The following is a 21,063-nucleotide window of genomic DNA, read 5'->3' as shown; positions in this document are numbered from 1 at the left end:
TGTCCTTGTTCTTGTGTCCCTCTGTGTGTGCGTTTGTGACCCCGTGTCCGTGTGTTTGTGACTGTGTGTTGTATGTGTTTGAGGACCTGTGTGTGCTGTTAGTGTTTGTGATTCTATGTGTGTTGTGTGTGCTTATGGCTGTTTGTGTGCGTCTCTGTGTGTTTGTGACTGTGTGTTGTGTGTGTGTTTGCAGCTGTGTTTAAATTTATACTCTGTGTGTTGTATGTCTGTGTGTGTTTATGACTGTGTTGTGTGTCTGTGTCTTTTTGTGTCTCTGATTGTGTGTTGTGTGTGTTTGTGATTCTGTCTGTGTTGTGTGAGCTTATGACTGTGTATGCGCCTGTGTTTGTTTGTGACTCTTTGTGTTGTGTGTGTGTTTGCGACTGTGTTTATTTATACTCTGTATGTTGTATGTGTGTGTGTGTTTATGACTGTGTGAGTGTGTGTGACTGTGAGTTGTGTGTGTTTGTGATTCTGTGTTTGCGTCTGTGTGTTTTTGTGACTGTGCGTTTGTGTGTGTGGCTTTTTGTACAAGATAGCACTATTGTTGGTTTTATGGCACTATTCATATGAAGCTTTAATTATGATGTTAACATGATGTCGGATGGGATACCGTATAATGACTTTATACCCAATGTTTTCGAGGTTTTAGGGGAACAATTGACTTGCCTTTGCATGCGTTTGTGACGAGTGTACAAGAACACCTTGTTGTAAAAGTTGTGCCCGTTACGCCGAAATCTCGGGTTTTATACCCCAGATACTTTCAATATTTCAAGCCCCTTTCTAGTGTCCCACGCTGTGAAAAGTGTAAATAATGTAAAGCGGCGAAAAACTGTTTTCACTCACCCTTATACGGGAAAAGTTAATTTTATAGCATGTATGTCGACATGTTAGTTTATTTGAAATTTCAAGCCAAGCAGTTACCGAAACGAAACATACAAGTCATGTGCATGAAATGTTGATGCTATTCTTTTCCAGCGAGATACTTCAAAATCGTCTTGCTATTTTGAGACTTGAGACTGCATTTCGTAATGCAGATAACCCATGTAATGTGTTCATTTTGTTTTTAAAATAGCTAAAAATGTTTAGGGGAAATATATATCTCTTATAACGCTAAAGTTACCGGTCTATATTTTGTAAGAATAAGCTATTGCGTATTGAGCGATCATCTCCTTTAGCTATAGGCGTAGTATGGAGCTTTATCACGCACTGACCTTGCAATGCTGTACATCGTATCTTATTCAAGCTGTATCACTGAGAGTGAGTGATTATCTCCCTTACCCGAACAGCTCCATTGCGCACTACCTCCGCAATATATCGTATACCTATGTTATTCAAGCAGCCATCGAGAAAGGTTCCAGGGAGGATGTTCAAAACGATTAAATACCAGGCTTCTATAAAGTGCGACTTTGGTCAATAAACAACACATGTAAATCAACGGGTTTGATATGAGAAATTTGCAATTAGTTGTATTCATAATCACATGTATGGCGCTTGCTGTGCATGGTTGAGCACAGAATTGCTTCAAGTGGTTCACTGTATGTAATGTATTATTCATACCGTTTAAAGCGGCGGTTTACGGTTCAGCATGGTTTTTTGCTTTGGCAGTATTTTTTAACTTCCTGCAGAGATTAAACACCCGTATATGTTCTTTGTTCCTGGATGTATAGGAAATCAACAGGTTGATCTGTAGTTTGCAATTATTTTCCTAAACAATAATACGGTTGCATGATATATTAACATTCTTCTAAACATACTTCAAATCTAAACCGGAAGTAATCCCAACACAAATCCAGTTAACCAAACGGAACCGTACACAAGAGTGAGTGAGTGAGTTTGGTTTAACGCCGTTTTGATTAGTACTCCGTATCAGCTTGATGTGGGAGGAAAACAACAAAGATGTTGTAGATGAGATATGTATTGCGTAACATTCCATGAAAAAAACAGTATCAATATATCACAAACTACAGAATATATGCGGAATAAGTGACAATTAAAACACACAGGTACATTCAACATACAAAAGAGGTACATTATAACGATTTTATTTCAAAGCAAGTGTATTATAATTATATGGAAACAATATTGCGCAAAACTATGGTAGTGTTGTACATACAAGGAATTTGTTTGTAATTGTTGATATGGTAACTGATCTTGGAACTTGTTTCTGGATAAATGTTGGTAAAATTATTAAGAACTGTTCCTTTTAACAGAGTGTACCAAATTCTTTATCGTGATTAGGGATTATTTGTGATTCTCTTTCTTTGTCGTATTTTATACAAAACAGTGGGTAATGTTGCTCATCTTCTGAGACATCACACGTTTCCCAGAGACGCTGTTCCAATTGGGCTGGTGTTTTTCTATATCTACCAGTTTCAATTTTTAGTTCGTGATTACTTAAACGAAGTTTTGAGAAATGTGACCCATGACCTTTGTTTTTACAATATGTAAGATAATTCTCAATATGTATAAATGACTTGACCAACCTGTATGTTATTAACTTGCTGTTAGATAAATTGGAATCCCTTAATGAATGCGTGCATTTTTACATTTGAAATGAAGTTTATTCACAGTGGATTCATTACATTTTTTTGTGTTCACTATTTAAAAAGTTTATTTTACTAAACCCAACCAACATTTTGCAAAGAAATATTGATACATGGTGCCAAAGCATGTTTAAGAATGATATTTGTTGTGTTATCTATATATGACTTCTAATCAATTATTTTTGTTATTATTGGTACATATAGTGGGTATATATCAAATTCTGCCCGACAGGCCCAGTTTTCGTCCCAGGATGTTTCTTGTGTTGACCATTTAAAGAAACCGTTGCTTTTATTGTGCTTTCCAAAGAAAACTACATTATTAACAACCAATTTGAACTTATACACCAATTCCCTCCTCCCATAGCTTACACTTCCTTCCTCTGCACCTTACATTATATGGTGGGAACAATTGATGCTCTGCAGCAATCTCTGCTTGTTACTAGTACGCAAACGTTTTGGCATATGAGCCTATGGGCATGAAAATAAAAGTTAGAGAAATATATTTCCTCACATGTGGTAGACAGGGATTAGTAGACGAGCGTTTGACTCTCAGTAGGTTTCAAAATGAGTACAGTAAACTACGTTTATAACGAACACGCTTATACCGAAGTGACGGATATAATTAAGTGTTTGGGGGTCCCGTCGATTTGCTGTATATATGGTGTATAACGAACTACGCTTATAACGAGCTAAAATGAGCGGCCCCTTTTAGTTCGTTATAACCCTAGTTTACTGTATTCGAATTTGCATATTTTCTTAGTGTGATCAGGAGAAATACAGCAGTAAACACAAATGAACGTAATAAGATAATGTTTATCATTCAAGTTTTTAATACGCTTTAGGGAAGAGTGGGTGAAGAGAGAGAGTCACATATATTGACAGTCGCGCCTTGAAGCCAACAGGTAAACATATATATTGTGATGTCATTGATGTTGTGATGATGTGCTTTCCTCATGAATAAAAGCGACAAAAACATTTCCATAATCATAAGAAACATCTACTACAACCAGATTCCGACTTGCAAAGGCAAGTCAATTGGTCACCTGAGGTGAGGTGAATTTAACGCCGCGTTCAAGATTATTTCAGTCATATAGCAACGTATATAAAAGTGCGTACAGTATGTGTGTGTGCGTTGCTGCTTGTACTAGTCCAGGTCACCTATATACCATGCCCCAGTTTAATATGAATACTCAGACACTCAGATCACAGGATACTAACTCCGAGCCGACCAGTCCTTGCTTTAGTAATGTTGAGTTCCAGTCAGGGTAACAACAAGTACCATCTTTCCACGTCTTTTGGTATGACGCGGCCGGGGATCGAACCCCCGACCTTCCGCTCTACCACTTGACCTTGTAGGCGGCATTTGGTCACTTGAAAATATTGGAAATATAGTACAAGTCAAACTAGGGAATTGTATTTGACATCACAATATTTGTCACTGATGCATTAAACTTGGAAATGCCCTCCACAATGTCTACCACAAAACGTTTAAAAATATTTTCTGAAGCAAGCTACCTCGAGCTGAGATTCTGACAGCGTCAGTCGAATTTTCCCGTCTTTCTTCTTTCTGGCCTTGTGTAGATGTATGACGTGTTCATTGGCAATAATGCTGCAGAGTTATATTCATGATAACACGTGTGCTTCGCATTTATTGAGTCGAGCTCGTTTATATTACAGGGTACGGATAATGGTGAATGTATTCGATGCACGCTGTATTACATTATTCATCTTGTTCGTCTGTTATGGATGGTCCATCTTTAGCATACAAAACACACCAAACGCCCATAAAATAAGTTGATGTTGAAGTTTAAATGTTAATGTTCAACTCATGTTACATAGATAGATAGATAGATAGATAGATAGATAGATAGATAGATAGATAGATAGATAGATAGACAAACAACCAAAACATGGTGAATAGAGAAGGAAATTGCAGGGATCAAGCTTTTATTTCGAGACAGCCGTAAGCTCATCACATCAAAGCTCGACACAATGGTGTTTGACTGTGTATAACCTTGTTTCACATATAACTAACTTAGTCTCATGTATACCACTGTTCTATTCTCATATATATATACGACTAACCTATTCTCAAATAGATAGATAGACAGAAAGACAGACAGATAGGTAGATCACATATACTGGTGTATCTGGTGTATAGGACCTCTATTGTGTGGAATGTATCGTGAATGTGATGTAAAATACAAAAGTCCAATAGTCCAAAGATGAGCTGCATAATTTACTCAACCGGTTTCACCAATGTGAATGGTATACGAATGAAATACGGTAATAACGAACCAAAATAAGTGGTCCCTTTTAGTTCGTTTTAAACGTAGTTAGGCATTTCACGATACATTCCACACAATACTAAACCGGTTGATTCAAGTCTTTGGTTTCTAACGCTGACGTGTTGTAAACTCAACTGAACAGTCACACTCTGAAAACTCTGAAAACCTCGCAGTGGAAAATTATGAGTCGACCATGGAGAGCTAACGGCCCTCTATATTTTTTCCAAGTACATTATAACTACGGCCATCAGAACGGGGTCTTCAGGTGCAGGATCTTAATATGATGTATCTGAAGGGCGCGGTATGTCGCTACGCTTGAATAGGTTTCATGAAAAAGTTTGACAATGTTAGTTTGTCTGTTTGTTGTTTAACATCGCACTCAGCAATATTCCAGATATATGACGGCGGTTTGTAAATAATCGAGCCTGGACCAGACACTCAGTGATTGAATTCAAGTACACTTTAAAATCAAATATTTAGCAATTGACATGCCCAGCTAAGTCACAATAACACGAAGTTACACCCAAAATTCTTTGTATAATTTGCTGATATAAATTTAACCCCTTAATCTTTGTTGGTGTATGCATTGTGATGAAGTGGTGCGTGAAGCCGTTTACACAAATACCGTTTGGTACGAAAAGAAATTTGGGGATAATTGAATCTCTTTCATGTTATTACAACACTATATTTATTTTTTATCTCTCATTTTCTAACGGAAACATTCGTCCATAACGAACGTCACACATAATTGCCACGATGTAAAGAAGAAAGATAATAGTCAGTGTAACCAGACAGTGCTACTCAGTGAGAACTGACAATACGTCGACAAGCGATCGCTGCTGTACATCTATCCTACAGTGAACATTGGATGGCGAGAAGCAGGGGAATGGCGAGGACCTGACAGAGGAACGGTGACTGTATGTGTTGTGTATAGACTGGACGGCGCATGGTCAGGCAAAATGAAGGTAAGATTGTTTTGTAGAGAGTGGACGAGTGTCTCCTCCTTTCTTGATGCCTTTGCGAAGCTATTCTTAGATTTGTAAAGCGGAAGATTATGAATTTATCAGTAAAGGCTATTAGCTCTAGTCAGGCATTTCACGATACATTTGACACAAAAGAGGTTACACACACCAGAATATGTGAGACTTGGTAGGTGGAAAGTATATCATATATATAAATACATACAGTAAATTGAACAGCTTATTTTTGGACTTTTGGACTCTATCTATCTATCTATCTATCTATCTATCTATCTATATATATATATATATATATATATATATATATATATATATCATATCTATCTGAGAATAGGTTAGTCGTATAACTTGAAGCAACCGGTTTTTACAACCCCCATACCCACCCCCTAACCCACCCACCCTCTCAAAAGCAAGTGGCGCTAAATCTAACATTGAACTACGGTTATAATGAACTAAAAGAAGTGGTCCCTTTCAGTTCGTTTTAACCGTGGGGGCACGGGTGGCCCAGTCGTCAAAGGCGCCGCGATTCGCTGTGCAGAGTTGCGTACCTTGGGCACGCCAGAACCTATGATTGTGGGTTCGAATCCCAGTTCGACCCGATTATGTTTCTAGGTTTGTAAACACCATACCCGTGCTCGTGGGTTTCACCGAAGTGGTTAACGTCTGAGACCTGCATAACTTCGGGCTTTCCTCCCACATTAAGCTGACACGCCGTGATATAACTTGAATAATGTTAAAAGTGGCGTTAAACCCAACTCACTCACCCACTCGTTTTAAACGTAGTGTAACGTACATCTATCTATCTATTTGAGATTCGTATTCGTATATATATATATGAGAATAGATCAGTGGTATACATGAGACTAAGCTAGTTGATTAAATGTGAAACAAGGTTATACACAGTCAAACACCGTTGTGTCGAGCTTTGATGTGATGAGCTTACGGCTGTCTCGAAATAAAAGCTTGGTCCCTGCAATTTCCTTCTCTATTCATCATGTTTTAGTTGTTTCTAACCGCGGATAACTCGAAATGTTTACGTTGGTACCTTAAACTTCGACACAATGGTATTTGACTGTATATGAGACTCAGTTAGTGGCATATCTGAGATAAGTTAGTGGTATAAATGTGAGAGTAAGATGGTAGAGTATGTATGAGAGTAAGTTAGTGAAATATATATGGAACAAGAATGGTGAGCTATATGTTAGATTTAGTGAGCGGAAAATATTACATGAAGTGGTGAGGAAATATGAGGTTTAACGTCGAATTCAAGACAAATTCGCATATATATGACTGCTTGTACTAGTCCGGACATATGCTGGTGTCAGGCAAGCGAGATGTAAAGTTTTACAAATTATTTCTGCATAAGCGTGTAGTTATTAGCAATATAACATGTCTTTCTCCATTACAACCAATTATCATATTTCCTGTTTTCATGTAAATATCCAACAGTTAATTAACATGCAGATGTGGTTATAATGTACTTCCCCATCTAAAGCCGATAATACACACACATAGACAGAAACACACACACACACACACACACACACACACACACACACAGACACACACACACAGACACACACACACACACACACACACACACACACATACATACAGGATGATACATTGATAGGATGAGTGAGTGACATAGGGTGTTTCTAAGTTAGTGATTAATAGGATTTTACAAACCATGTCATCTATATGCCCACAATTCAAGCATTTTCGTTGACAATTTACGTTTTTCGATCAAATCCACACGAATGGGATGACCCTTACATTTTACAATTTAGGCAAGAGTGAGAGGCGGGATTGTTCACCCACTGACGCAAGAATGGTACTTAGCTGGAGTGATACTAACTCGTCAAATAAAATGGAGGGTGTATCCCTCCAATCGTACAACGCCCGTCACACAAAGGAATATTTGAACGTTGTATTCAATGCCATACAAACATATATAGTATATATCATAGAAATCCGAAACTTTTATCTCGCTTTGCTAATATTCCTTCCAGGTTAAATCGTGTACAACGTGTCAGTGTACATTATCCCGTGAACCCACAAATACCAACCCCAGTACATTTCCGGGAACGTCACAAAATAGGGGCTAGCCACGAAGTATCGCCCAAAACGCAATACAGACTCCTCAATGGCAAGACACACTACCATGTCCCTGGTGAATGTGAAGGTACCACCATCCATCAATGAGGGGTGTGACTCAAGCAAGCTATTGACCTGGTTTATTCTATTGATACCATTGATGCGAAGTCGAAAATGCGTATTGAAACACCCATCAATAGGCCGAGATTCATATACATGTACCAACAATAGTCACGTCATGGATCATGTGCCTGGGCAAGTCCTGGGCACTGAGGAGTCATTGTCGATGAACAGTAAAAAAGTGATATAAGTTATCCTTCTGTCCCACGACTGTCAGTGTGTCAGCTCACTGTCTTCCGTCCTTCTGCCTCGCAGCACTGTACATCCTTCAGTCGCTCTTGCCTGACTGTCACTGTGTCAGCCCAATCGCCCGTCTATTTCACCTATACAGCATTGTGTGTCCTTCAGTTCCTCTTGTCTGACGGTCATACTTTATAGCTAACATTTCTGTATGAATATGTTTCGTCTCAGTAATATCTGGGCCCGGCGAGGTTGACGATCCAACGCATCGGTATAATATGGTGACACAATCAGCTATGTTATACATTGCCTACTCATTCTAAACGGCTATTATGTCAAGCAATATCCGAAGACTCTAAAGCAAGCATTATCAGTAGGCTCTAAAGACAAACATTATCACTAGGCTCTTAAGATAAACATTATGAGTAGGCTCTTAAGCAAGCATTATCGGTAGGCTCTTAAACAAGCATTATCCGTAGGCTTTTTTAGAAATGCATTATCAGTAGGCTCTTAAGACAAGCATCATCAGTGGGCTCTTAAGACAAGTATTATCAGTGGGCTCTTAAGACAAGCATTATCAGCATGCTCTTAAGGCAAGCATTATCAGTCGGCTCTTAACACAGAGCAATATCAGTAGGCTCTTAAGACAAGCATTATCAGTAGGCTCTTAATACAAGCAATATCAACAAGCTCTTAAGACAAGCATTATCAGTAGGCTCTTAAGACAAGCATCATCAGTAGCAAGCATTATCAGCACGCTCTTAAGACAAGCATTATCAGTGGGCTCTTAAGACAAGCATTATGAGCATGCTCTTAAGGCAAGCATTATCAGTGGGCTCTTAACACAGAGCAATATCAGTAGGCTCTTAAGACAAGCATTATCAGTAGGCTCTTAATACAAGCAATATCAGCAAGCTCTTAAGACAAGCATTATCAGTAGGCTGTTAAGAAAAGCATCATGAGTAGCAAGCATTATCAGCACGCTCTTAAGACAAGTATTATCAGTGGGCTCTTAAGACAGAGCAATATCAGTAGGCTCTTAAGACAAGCATTACCAGTGGGCTCTTAAGACAAGCAATATCAGTGGGCTCTTAAGACAAGCATTATCAGTAGGCTCTTTAGACAAGCAATATCAGTAGGCTCTTAAGACAAGCAATATCAGTGGGCTCTTAAGACAGAGCATTATCAGTGGGCTCTTAAGACAAGCAATATCAGTAGGCTCTTAAGACAAGCATTATCAGTAGGCTCCTAATACAAGCAATATCAGCAAGCTCTTAAGACAAGCATTATCAGTAGGCTCTTAAGACAAGCATCATCAGTAGCAAGCATTATCAGCACGCTCTTAAGACAAGCATTATCAGTGGGCTCTTAAGACAAGCATTATGAGCATGCTCTTAAGGCAAGCATTATCAGTGGGCTCTTAACACAGAGCAATATCAGTAGGCTCTTAAGACAAGCATTATCAGTAGGCTCTTAATACAAGCAATATCAGCAAGCTCTCAAGACAAGCATTATCAGTAGGCTGTTAAGACAAGCATCATGAGCAGCAAGCATTATCAGCACGCTCTTAAGACAAGTATTATCAGTGGGCTCTTAAGACAGAGCAATATCAGTAGGCTCTTAAGACAAGCATTACCAGTGGGCTCTTAAGACAAGCAATATCAGTGGGCTCTTAAGACAAGCATTATCAGTAGGCTCTTAAGACAAGCAATATCAGTAGGCTCTTAAGACAAGCAATATCAGTGGGCTCTTAAGACAGAGCATTATCAGTTGGCTCTTAAGACAAGCAATATCAGTAGGCTCTTAAGACAAGCATTATCAGAAGGCTCTAAAGACAAGCAATATCAGTGGGCTCTTAAGACAAGTATTATCAGTGGGCTCTTAAGACAAGCATTATCAGCATGCTCTTAAGGCAAGCATTATCAGTCGGCTCTTAACACAGAGCAATATCAGTAGGCTCTTAAGACAAGCATTATCAGTAGGCTCTTAATACAAGCAATATCAACAAGCTCTTAAGACAAGCATTATCAGTAGGCTCTTAAGACAAGCATCATCAGTAGCAAGCATTATCAGCACGCTCTTAAGACAAGCATTATCAGTGGGCTCTTAAGACAAGCATTATGAGCATGCTCTTAAGGCAAGCATTATCAGTGGGCTCTTAACACAGAGCAATATCAGTAGGCTCTTAAGACAAGCATTATCAGTAGGCTCTTAATACAAGCAATATCAGCAAGCTCTTAAGACAAGCATTATCAGTAGGCTGTTAAGAAAAGCATCATGAGTAGCAAGCATTATCAGCACGCTCTTAAGACAAGTATTATCAGTGGGCTCTTAAGACAGAGCAATATCAGTAGGCTCTTAAGACAAGCATTACCAGTGGGCTCTTAAGACAAGCAATATCAGTGGGCTCTTAAGACAAGCATTATCAGTAGGCTCTTTAGACAAGCAATATCAGTAGGCTCTTAAGACAAGCAATATCAGTGGGCTCTTAAGACAGAGCATTATCAGTGGGCTCTTAAGACAAGCAATATCAGTAGGCTCTTAAGACAAGCATTATCAGTAGGCTCCTAATACAAGCAATATCAGCAAGCTCTTAAGACAAGCATTATCAGTAGGCTCTTAAGACAAGCATCATCAGTAGCAAGCATTATCAGCACGCTCTTAAGACAAGCATTATCAGTGGGCTCTTAAGACAAGCATTATGAGCATGCTCTTAAGGCAAGCATTATCAGTGGGCTCTTAACACAGAGCAATATCAGTAGGCTCTTAAGACAAGCATTATCAGTAGGCTCTTAATACAAGCAATATCAGCAAGCTCTCAAGACAAGCATTATCAGTAGGCTGTTAAGACAAGCATCATGAGCAGCAAGCATTATCAGCACGCTCTTAAGACAAGTATTATCAGTGGGCTCTTAAGACAGAGCAATATCAGTAGGCTCTTAAGACAAGCATTACCAGTGGGCTCTTAAGACAAGCAATATCAGTGGGCTCTTAAGACAAGCATTATCAGTAGGCTCTTAAGACAAGCAATATCAGTAGGCTCTTAAGACAAGCAATATCAGTGGGCTCTTAAGACAGAGCATTATCAGTTGGCTCTTAAGACAAGCAATATCAGTAGGCTCTTAAGACAAGCATTATCAGAAGGCTCTAAAGACAAGCAATATCAGTGGGCTCTTAAGACAAGCATTATCAGTAGGCTCTTAAGACAAGCAATATCAGTGGGCTCTTAAGACAAGCATCATCAGTGGGCTCTTAAGACAAGCAATATCAGTAGGCTCTTAAGACAAGCATTATCAGTGGGCTCTTAAGACAAGCATTATCAGTAGGCTCTTAAGACAAGCAATATAAGTGGGCTCCTAAGACAAGCATTATCAGTAGGCTCTTAAGACAAGCAATATCAGTTGGCTCTTAAGACAAGCAATATCAGTAGGCTCTTAAGACAAGTATCATCAGTGGGCTCTTAAGACAAGCATTATCAGTAGGCTCTTAAGACAAGCATTTTCAATTAACTATATTGCAGCAGACTTTACCAAAAGACTACTGCGGCAAACATTACCAATCGACAGTCACGGCAAGCGTAGGAAACTCAAAAATCGTCAACACCAGAGAATGATCAGTCTCAAATACCTGACTAAATAGATTCAATGGGGCGTAAAAGGCAACATGGTGATCAAAATTATATAAATGGATCTGTGAAATTCACTGATAATGACAAGCGTTCGCGAAAGGGAGACCGTGACCTGTTCTACTGGTCGAACCCGCCATTCACACTATTTGCATAGAAAATCGACGCTGGGCCCGACGATCCAGTGATTTACTATGTCACTGAGTCTGACCACCGGTTCTGTTACATCTAGTGCGGAGTGGGTATATGACGTATGCATACTGCATGGTTATAATAAAGTATAGGATAGCATCGCGCATCATGTTGACAAGGTACGTGTCATGTTAGGTAAATTCCTACGATACGTTTTCTGGATTTTCTTAACCAGGCATTGCTGGTAAAAACTTGATTGAAAGGTAAAGAGGGACCAGTGATGTAATCAAATATTTCCCAGGTACTTGATGTATAGTTGTGACGCACCCCTTGCTTGAAATACCGGTTTGTATTTATTATAATAAGCTATTCATAACTGAGCTGGTGAATTAATGATTTCATCTAACAAAGCCAGGTGCTGTTTGTAAACATGTTTACAAGAGGTTTATAAGAGTGCAGTACGTATACAAATTCAGCCATGCAAAGATATTTTCCGTTTTCTTGCATTCCGTTAAGTTTACGTAAGCTTGCTTAATGGTTAGTGTTAAAAGAGACTGTTAGTCCGTTTTCGATCTTGTAAGTCTTGCAAGAGGATGCCGAGTCGGGTTGTTTACATGGAGGGCCGTGGGGTAAGTTCTTAAACGATTGTGATGAAGAAATGTTTAATTATCTCATAATTGTTCAGTTTCCATCCATTTATACCAAAAAATTGTCACCCTGCATGATATTGTATGTAATTGTTATGATATTGGCAAGTATCAAGTTAAAATCTGTATAATGAAATTTCGTGAACTCGACGTAAAAGCCACCATCGAAATATGTTTCGTGTTCGAAGAAAGGGGCGTGGGGGAGGGGGGGCACGGGTGGCCCAGTCGTCTAAGGCGCCGCGATTCGCTTTGCAGAGTTGCGTCCCTTGGGCACGCCAGAAACCTATGATTGTGGGTTCGAATCTCGGTTCGCCCCGATTATGTTTCTAGGTTTGTCAACACCATACCTGTGCTCGTGGGTTTCACTTATAGTGCAGATAAGTTACATTGATCAAATCTTATCCCGAGTTGACGACGATCGATCACAACAGGTAAATGTACGGTTAAATGTATCAAAGGGACTGAGTGTTCGCGAACACCTGGTGTCATCACTATTTGATAGTGATTCACAAACACATGCTCATGATACAGTCGGAATCGTACAATGGCCTCTGCTTTTTAGGGGAGATTTCTTGGCTTTCTTGGTTCACGATATGTTACATACTTTGCAACCACACACCTTCTGTTAATGTTTAACCTGACGTCAGCATACTAATTATTAACCTCATTAAGGCTGACAGTGTTTAGTTTCTGTCAATCTTTCCGATGAATGGTCTTCCGGACTGAGATGTGGTTAAGTTCTGGAATATGTTAAACAGTTTATTCCCGAATGGTCAGCCAGTCGGGATGAGGTATCAGGAGTAATTACCAGTAAGTAAAACATTGCCGGGCAAAAGAAAGTATACACCCATGGTTGATAGTGGCTAAACATGAGTGAGTGAGTGAGTGAGTGAGTTGCGTTTTACGCCGCTTTTAACAGTATTCCAGTTATATCGCGGCGTGTCAGCTTAATGTGGGAGGAACGCCCGAAGTGATGCAGGTCTCAGACGTTTACCACTTCGGTAAAACCCACGAGCACGGGTATGGTGCTGACAAACCTAGAAACATAATCGGGTCGAACTGGGATTCGAACCCACAATCATAGGTTTCTGGCGTGCCCAAGGGACGCAACTCTGCACAGCGAATCGCGGCGCCATAGACGACTGGGCCACCCGTGCCCCCGGCTAAACATGAAACATAGAAGAAATGAATACCAGTGTTCGTTGATGATGTATTTGAAATGAGTATCAAAGTTGTGTTTTGTACCTAAATTTGCAGTATTTGACGACTGTTTTCAGCTACTTTTTTAAAACGTTTTTTTCTTTGGCAAAATTCCATTTTCAAGTGAATGCTTTCTTTTGCGCAGCAGTTAACGATTAAATGCCAGGAGAAGAATAGGAAACGAATTCCATGGACCTTATGGTATATTGACCTGGTTATTTGTAGAATTTGGCCCGTCCTTTCCGACTGCATACGAGCCGGGAGGTAAAATGGGCTTTAATGTCGAGTTCAAGATTAATGCACTTACACAGCGACGTATGCCGGGTTAGTTGTACGAGCTCGTTGAGGTACAAGCATACCGCAGTTTAACATGGATACCTCACTCAGACACATTACACTGATTCGTAGACGGACAGTCTTCGTTTTAATGTCCAGCATCAGATTGGATAACAGCAAGTGCCGCCTTTTAACGTCTCCGTGAGACACTTCATGTTTGCGAGTTGGATTTTACGCCACTTTTTTCAATATTCCGGCAGTCATACTGCGGGGGACACAGAAATGGTCTTCACACATTGTACCCATGCCTTTGGTGTGAACTACATATGTACTGTAAATATGTATTGGATAAATTGTAAGTAATGTGTTGATAGATTGTAGCGAACACCTGGTACCATCGCAATCTCAGTGATCCTTTCATATAAGTTTCACCGCTATTTTGACTGTTACGCCTGTTCGGTGGATAATTGAGACTGGTTATTCTCTGGCGTTGACGTTTTATATTTACATTATGTAATATAAAAATCCTTTCTCTATCAATCCCCTTCTAAACACAAAGTTCCTTGTCACGAACGGTATGTACAATGCAACTACATCATTGAAGGTTTAATTTGTTACGATTTTCTGATGTTGTTTACATGCATTTTAACCTTATGATAATACAGTAAACTACGGTTATAACGAACTCAAAGGGACCACTAATTTTAATTCGTTATATCCGTAGTTCGTTATAAGCAAATGTACGTAATATATATAGCAAATGGATAGGACAAAAAAATAGTTCGTTATATCCGTCAGTTCGTTATAAGCATGTTCGTTATAAACGTAGTTTACTGTTCTAATCTTGTTAAGCGGGTTACGTGTATGCACTGTGTAATCCATATAGTTGTGATTCTAAACAAGGTAAGTTTCTATTTCCTTCAAATTTCAAAATTTACATTTATACTGCGCTTTTAAAGCCATCCATTACTGTTCAAACGCGTTTGGGCATGAGTCACTGTTGAGAACTTAACCTAAAGAGAAATCAATTCCTTGATGTCTGATACAATTCTTTGTTTTGACTTGTACCATATGTTCCCGTGTTTGTTCAGGTGAAGAATTGACTCGCCTTTACATGTATTTGTTATGGGTGCCACCAGTTGGACAGGATACGCTCACCTTCTTCGCAAACACCTGGTATCATCACTATTTGATTGCGATTCAGCCGTACCATTGTACAATCGACTCTGCCTTCAGCAGAGATTTCTTATCTATTATTCACTTTACGACAAAGGTTAACAGGCATTAATGGACATGAATTTATTGAACGTCTCTGTGTGTGTGTGTGTGTGTGTGTGTGTGTGTGTGTGTGTGTGTGTGTGTGTGTGTGTGTGTGTGTGTGTGTGTGTGTGTGTGTGTGTGTGTGTGTGTGTGTGTGTGTGTGTGTGTGTGTGTGTGTGAGTGTGTGTGTGTGTGTGAGGGGATGGGGGTTGGGGTTGGGGTGGGAGTGTAACACCCCATCCGCGCTCGGCATTGAGGGGATATGGACTGATCGGCTTGCATTCAGCTTAGTGTCTGGATGGGGTATCCATGTTAAACTGCAGCATGGTATCTCAGTGCTCAAGCATTATAAAACCAGGATAAATCCGAACTAGTACAAGCAGCCACACACATACACGTCGATATATAAGGGATCCCCATTTCACTTGACCTCACCTCTTCCCTGCGATCGACACTGTGACTGAAATACAGTGTGACGTAAAGTTTGAATTTCTTCACTCTTCACAAGAAGCAAAATTTGCTCACTTCACCTGAGGGGTCTGCTTGGTCTGTTTAATGAGATCAACAAGGCATGCAGACGCCATTCACCACATAGCCACAAACACAAGGACAAATTCACTTCAAAGTCAGAGTAAACCTGTACTCCTAGGGGATGATGTGTTTGTACTGGGACCGTGGAGGGCGTGTCGTAATATTCGTATGGCCTACACATGCGTTATTGTGACAAATTATCTTCTTTGTTGTATCTTTCTTATGGTACAAAGAGAGGGGATTTAATGTTCAAATGATAAGGTGTTATGGTAGGAGTACGACATTATGAAGGGCAAATCATGATGTAATGTATAAACTCAGGTCTTTCAGAGTGCAAACGATAATGTTCACTTGTTCGGACAGGGTAAGTGCAAGTGACAATATATCATGATATAACTGTAGACGTGTTTGGTGGGGCGGTCGGGTAGCCCAGTGGTTAAAGCGTTCGCTCGTCAAGCCGAAGACCCGGGTTCGATTCCGGACATGGGTACAATGTGTGAAGCCCATTTCTGGTGTCCCCCGCCGTGATGTTGCTGGAATATTGCTCAAAGCGGCGTAAAACCATACTCACTCACTCACTGAGTTACAACCTCTTTCATCATTCATGTTCGTTAACTATAAGGGAGACAACTCTCCCAGACTCCCAGACTTGTCAGTGCTCCGTTGTTGAAGGGCTTTGCCAATATTTTTATTTAATCTGTCTGCAGTTGAAAAAGGGCGTGAGTATGGCCAACCGAGAGGGGGTGATAATAAAATGAGCTGCATGTTATATTAAATATAGACACTGCGGTCTGTGAGAGTGTCCCCTCCCAAGTGAACTTGTGCTATTAAATCCATAGATAATTTCCAATACTGGCAGATGAAGTTTAAACTGTTGTTTATGTTGTTATCCCTACGCTTGCAATCATCACTATTCTCCTTAAACAACAAATAAAAATTCAAAATATCAGAGCGCAAAATGCCATGAGCTTTTCACAACTTCTTTTCTATCAATATATCTTCTAAACATTAATAGATATTTATGATTCATGAAAAATGAGGAAACTTTCCCTAACTACACCCTATACACACCCTATTCTGCCCTCACTCTACCCGATCTTCCCAAGGCAAGGGAGTAAACTGACTGTGAAAGCCCAGTTTCCACCCTTGCCGAGCTAGGCTTGAATTTCGTGGCTCGATGGCCCGACTTACGTCCCTTCTATGTCCCGCCTATGGTCCAATCAGATTCCACCTCTCATATCACTTGCATTTGCTTCAAACAAAATGCCGGCTCCTGGTCCAGACGGTTTAATCGATAATCCCGATTTTAATCATGATAAAACGGGTCCTGTCTCGCGAAGTGCATCAAATCACTTGCGCACCTTGATGAAAACCATGAAAATACTTTGCAAATATCTGTCGACGCCCATTTGACGGCACACATGCTCTACAAATTCTGCAGTCGGTCGAAATCTGACCGGCAGTTGCTATGTTTATGAACCGCATGTCGATTTCGTTACGCGATTTTGATTGGATTGTGCATAGACTCGTTAGTACATAACTCCATAGGTGGACTTTACTAGTCAGGTAACTCCCTTGCCTCGGGACGATGACTCCACCCCATCCCAACACATCGTTAAAATCTTACTGTTTTGTCTTCAAGAAGCTTTAAGCGATTGCCATAAATGTCGTTATTGGTAATTTCAATTGCCCCAATATTTTTGCTATATCCTTATTTGTTTATATTTCAGGTTATTCGGTTTGTATACAGGAAGTTTCGAAAGTATCACGTGTACGTGACTACGCTGTTCGCAGTGGCAACTTTCGTCCTCAGCTTCCGCGAAATATCCAGACTTGAACAAATCGAAAGTAAAGGTTCAGCTAACCAAATTGCTCCTAATGAGGGCGAGTTTACAGAAAAAGTTCAACAAAATTCGCTTAAAGAAAGTCCATTACTTCGGAACCAGTGGATCGAGCGAAAATTGAACGAAAAGTCTGAAGACGTCATCACTCACGCAAAGAATGTCAGCACATCTGATTACAAGAAGACCTCTTTGAACGTAAAGATCACAGAAGTAACGACACTGACACACACAACACGCAGACCAAAGAAGTTTAAAGACGTTGTTTGGTTCAATGCACCAGCGTGGATTCCAAGACAAAAAGGTTCAGAACTGTTCGGGGGTTGTAAATACAAAATGTGTACTTTATCATACGACCGTCGAGATCTCGCTAAAGCAGATGTGGTGCTTGTTGATGGATTTAATCTACACCAGGGTGCGCCACCACCTAGATCAGCCAATCAGATGTTTGCCCTCTTTTCCTTTGAACCACCGACATATTTAACCATACCTTCCGAATGGAAAGACGCTTTTAACTGGACAATAAGCTATCGTCCAGATTCGGATATATGGAGGCCTTATGGAATGGTACGAAAACGGCGATCCGGTTTGAAAGGGAAAAATTATGAAAAGTTGGTGAAAGAAAAAACGAACAGTGTCGCTTGGTTCGTAAGTCGTTGCGTTTCACATAGCCAAAGAGAGAAATACGTCAACGAATTACAGAAGTATGTAGATATAGATGTGTTCGGGAGGTGTGGTGATGGCAAATGCGGCAGAGATTGCTATGAAAAGTTGAAATCCTATAAATTCTTTCTTGCTTTTGAAAATTCCTTTTGTGAGAATTATGTTACCGAGAAATTCTTCAAAACATTTCTGCATGATGTGATTCCAGTGGTACGTGGTGACCCAAATTACAAGAGCCTTTATGGAAGTGGTTACATCATAGACACAAAAGACTTTGCAACCATAAGAGAGCTAGGTTATTATTTGAACTTTCTTTTAAACAATGATAAAGCCTACATAGAACTATTGAGAGAAAAGGATAAGCTAAAGGCTTATTTTCCATTACCATGGTGTGGTCTGTGTGAAAAGATACACAAACCTTTAGTTAAGCAAAACTATGCTGATATCAACCACTGGTTGTCCAGAGAAAAATGTCATTTACCAAATGATTTAATAAAAAGATAACCCTTAACAAAACATTCTATACAGAAATCTCGGAATGAGTTTGGTTTTACGCCACTTTGAACAGTATTTCAATTAAATCAGCTTGGCGTGGGAAGAAAACCCGAACTGATGCAGACTCTAGGGTCCTGGCACGCCTAAGGGAGGCAACTCTGCACAGCGAATGACCAACGTAATAAGTATCGAGTGAGACCGGGGTTTACTCGTTTGAAAAGTATTTTGTCTTAACACTGCTTATCTACTAGAAGGTCATCGTGCTCTTATTTTACGTATGACGTTTGTGTAAGAAAGACACAGGGTGTAACTCGAATGAATTGTTAAGAGAGACACTTAAAGCAACACGATGTACTTGGGACGTGTGGAGAAACGGAATCCCATATTGACGTGTTTTCTTAAGCTTTCTTAAAACGCTGGCTTTTCTGCTGTTGATAACGCAATTTATGACGCTGTTATGTACAATAAAATGAGTTTTTTTGAATGGGTACAATGTGAGACAGACAACATAATATTCATTCTCCCTTTTATCGAGATGACATTAATTGAATTTCCTTTCTGTTTGTTGGGTACAGTCCCAGCGTCTAACCCCAATAGGGGGCGATGATTGAACGTTCTAAAAAGTAATAAATTTATCCATCTATTTCTCGGTAAAATGTGAAAGTATGGTTCCAGTTTCAACTCCGTTGTAAATTCCTTATACATGGCACCATTTGAAGATGCATTAATGTCAGACATCCATGACTGAAAAACTTGATCATCTATGCTTTGCTTTACGATTGATTTGACCAAATATACCGAAGGACAGAACTCATTCAGCAAACAATAATTGTAGCCATGGAACTAATCATAGACTCTTCACATGATATACCCATTAATGTATATTTACATGGTCGTGGTATAATAGACTGAACATGATACAAGAGAATTTCAACGAGTGGAACGCCTAAAACGGCGGATGTCGGAGACGTTATCAATGTGTGGAAACCAAATATTATTGGCAGGGTGTTTATATAACACTGATGATAAACCTTTATAGTTTTATAATTATACTTTAATAAATATTTTAGTACCACGCTGCTCCTCGCATCGCACACAGCACTTAAGCATGTACCCGTCCGTTTTCTGTCTTGCTAGATTTAAAAGGTACCATGGCTTTGCAAAATAATATATTTCGTGGCAGGTATGCTCTGTATATGTTTTTTTAATTAATTCTCTTTCATTTTTACGTTCTATAAGTTCATCCGGTTTCCTATGCGCTTGGGCTAGGGTTAGGGTTAGGAGGAACCCGGATGGTATTGTCCTTATAGTTTATATTGTGTATTGTCTGTTTTTGACATGACATTGGTGAAACACATGAGCTAACATAGCATAAAAAGGAAAATTTTGGATTGGAGATAAAGAATTGTTTGTGCCCCAGAAATCTAAGTCCATGTCTTTTTCAATTCATGCAAAGATACTTAAAAATAAATCAACCATTTAGGATGCTGCTACTATGATGTCGATAAGCTTTTCATAAAATATGTTCTGAATGCAGTTGTATTGTTTGTGTTGTCATTTCTAATTATTCCCTTTACTCACACGAATTTCATAAAGAGTCGAACTTTGTATTTGACATATACAACGCATACATATATCGGTTCATTAGAAGCCTGGCATACCAACCACCACATCTACCATACCCACCACACACACCACACATGCAACACCCGCAACAATCCACAACCACTACACACAACTTACAACCACTACACACAACATAACCTACACACCAACAACACACAACACAACAACACTAACCAAACACCACTCAGCACTCGCCATAACCCAAGACCCACAACCATAACGCTCCACGCCGACCACATCAAACACCTTACACCCACCACAACACACATCCCTTACGCCTCATGCCCACCATAACCCACACACACTACAAACACAACATACTACACGCTGCACTCACACTCCCAGCACACACCCCACCAACAAGACACAACCCGCATCCACAACAATGCACTGCGCACAACACACAAAGCACACTCTGCACCTCCCCCCACCCCAAACACAACACAACACAACCCCACTACACTCCACATCCTCCACAACCCACACACACTTTACACCCCACATTACTTTAGGCCACATCCACCACAGCGAACAACCACTACGCTCCACACCGCCA

At 39.9% G+C, this 21,063-nt stretch overlaps 1 protein-coding gene across 2 annotated transcripts; it reads left to right on the top strand.

Moving 5' to 3' along the window:
• Nucleotides 1-5,621: 5,621 nt before the first annotated feature.
• Nucleotides 5,622-20,417, top strand: LOC124126776 (glycoprotein 3-alpha-L-fucosyltransferase A-like). Of its 2 annotated transcripts, none has more exons than XM_046490297.2 (2): nt 5,622-5,799; nt 17,613-20,417. In XM_046490297.2, the coding sequence occupies exons 1-2, from the start codon at nt 5,794-5,796 to the stop codon at nt 18,888-18,890; spliced, it is 1,284 nt and encodes a 427-aa protein (XP_046346253.2). In that variant the 5' UTR covers nt 5,622-5,793; the 3' UTR covers nt 18,891-20,417. The 2 variants fall into 2 exon arrangements, with proteins under 2 accessions (XP_046346253.2, XP_046346252.2); XM_046490296.2 differs by lacking the exon at nt 5,622-5,799 and adding an exon at nt 12,422-12,597.
• Nucleotides 20,418-21,063: the final 646 nt, after the last annotated feature.

The sequence above is a fragment of the Haliotis rufescens genome, unplaced genomic scaffold (genome assembly GCF_023055435.1).
Source record: "Haliotis rufescens isolate VD_foot unplaced genomic scaffold, xgHalRufe1.0.p SCAF_10, whole genome shotgun sequence".
Lineage (NCBI taxonomy): Eukaryota > Metazoa > Mollusca > Gastropoda > Lepetellida > Haliotidae > Haliotis > Haliotis rufescens.
This window is presented reverse-complemented; position numbering and strand designations above follow the sequence as displayed.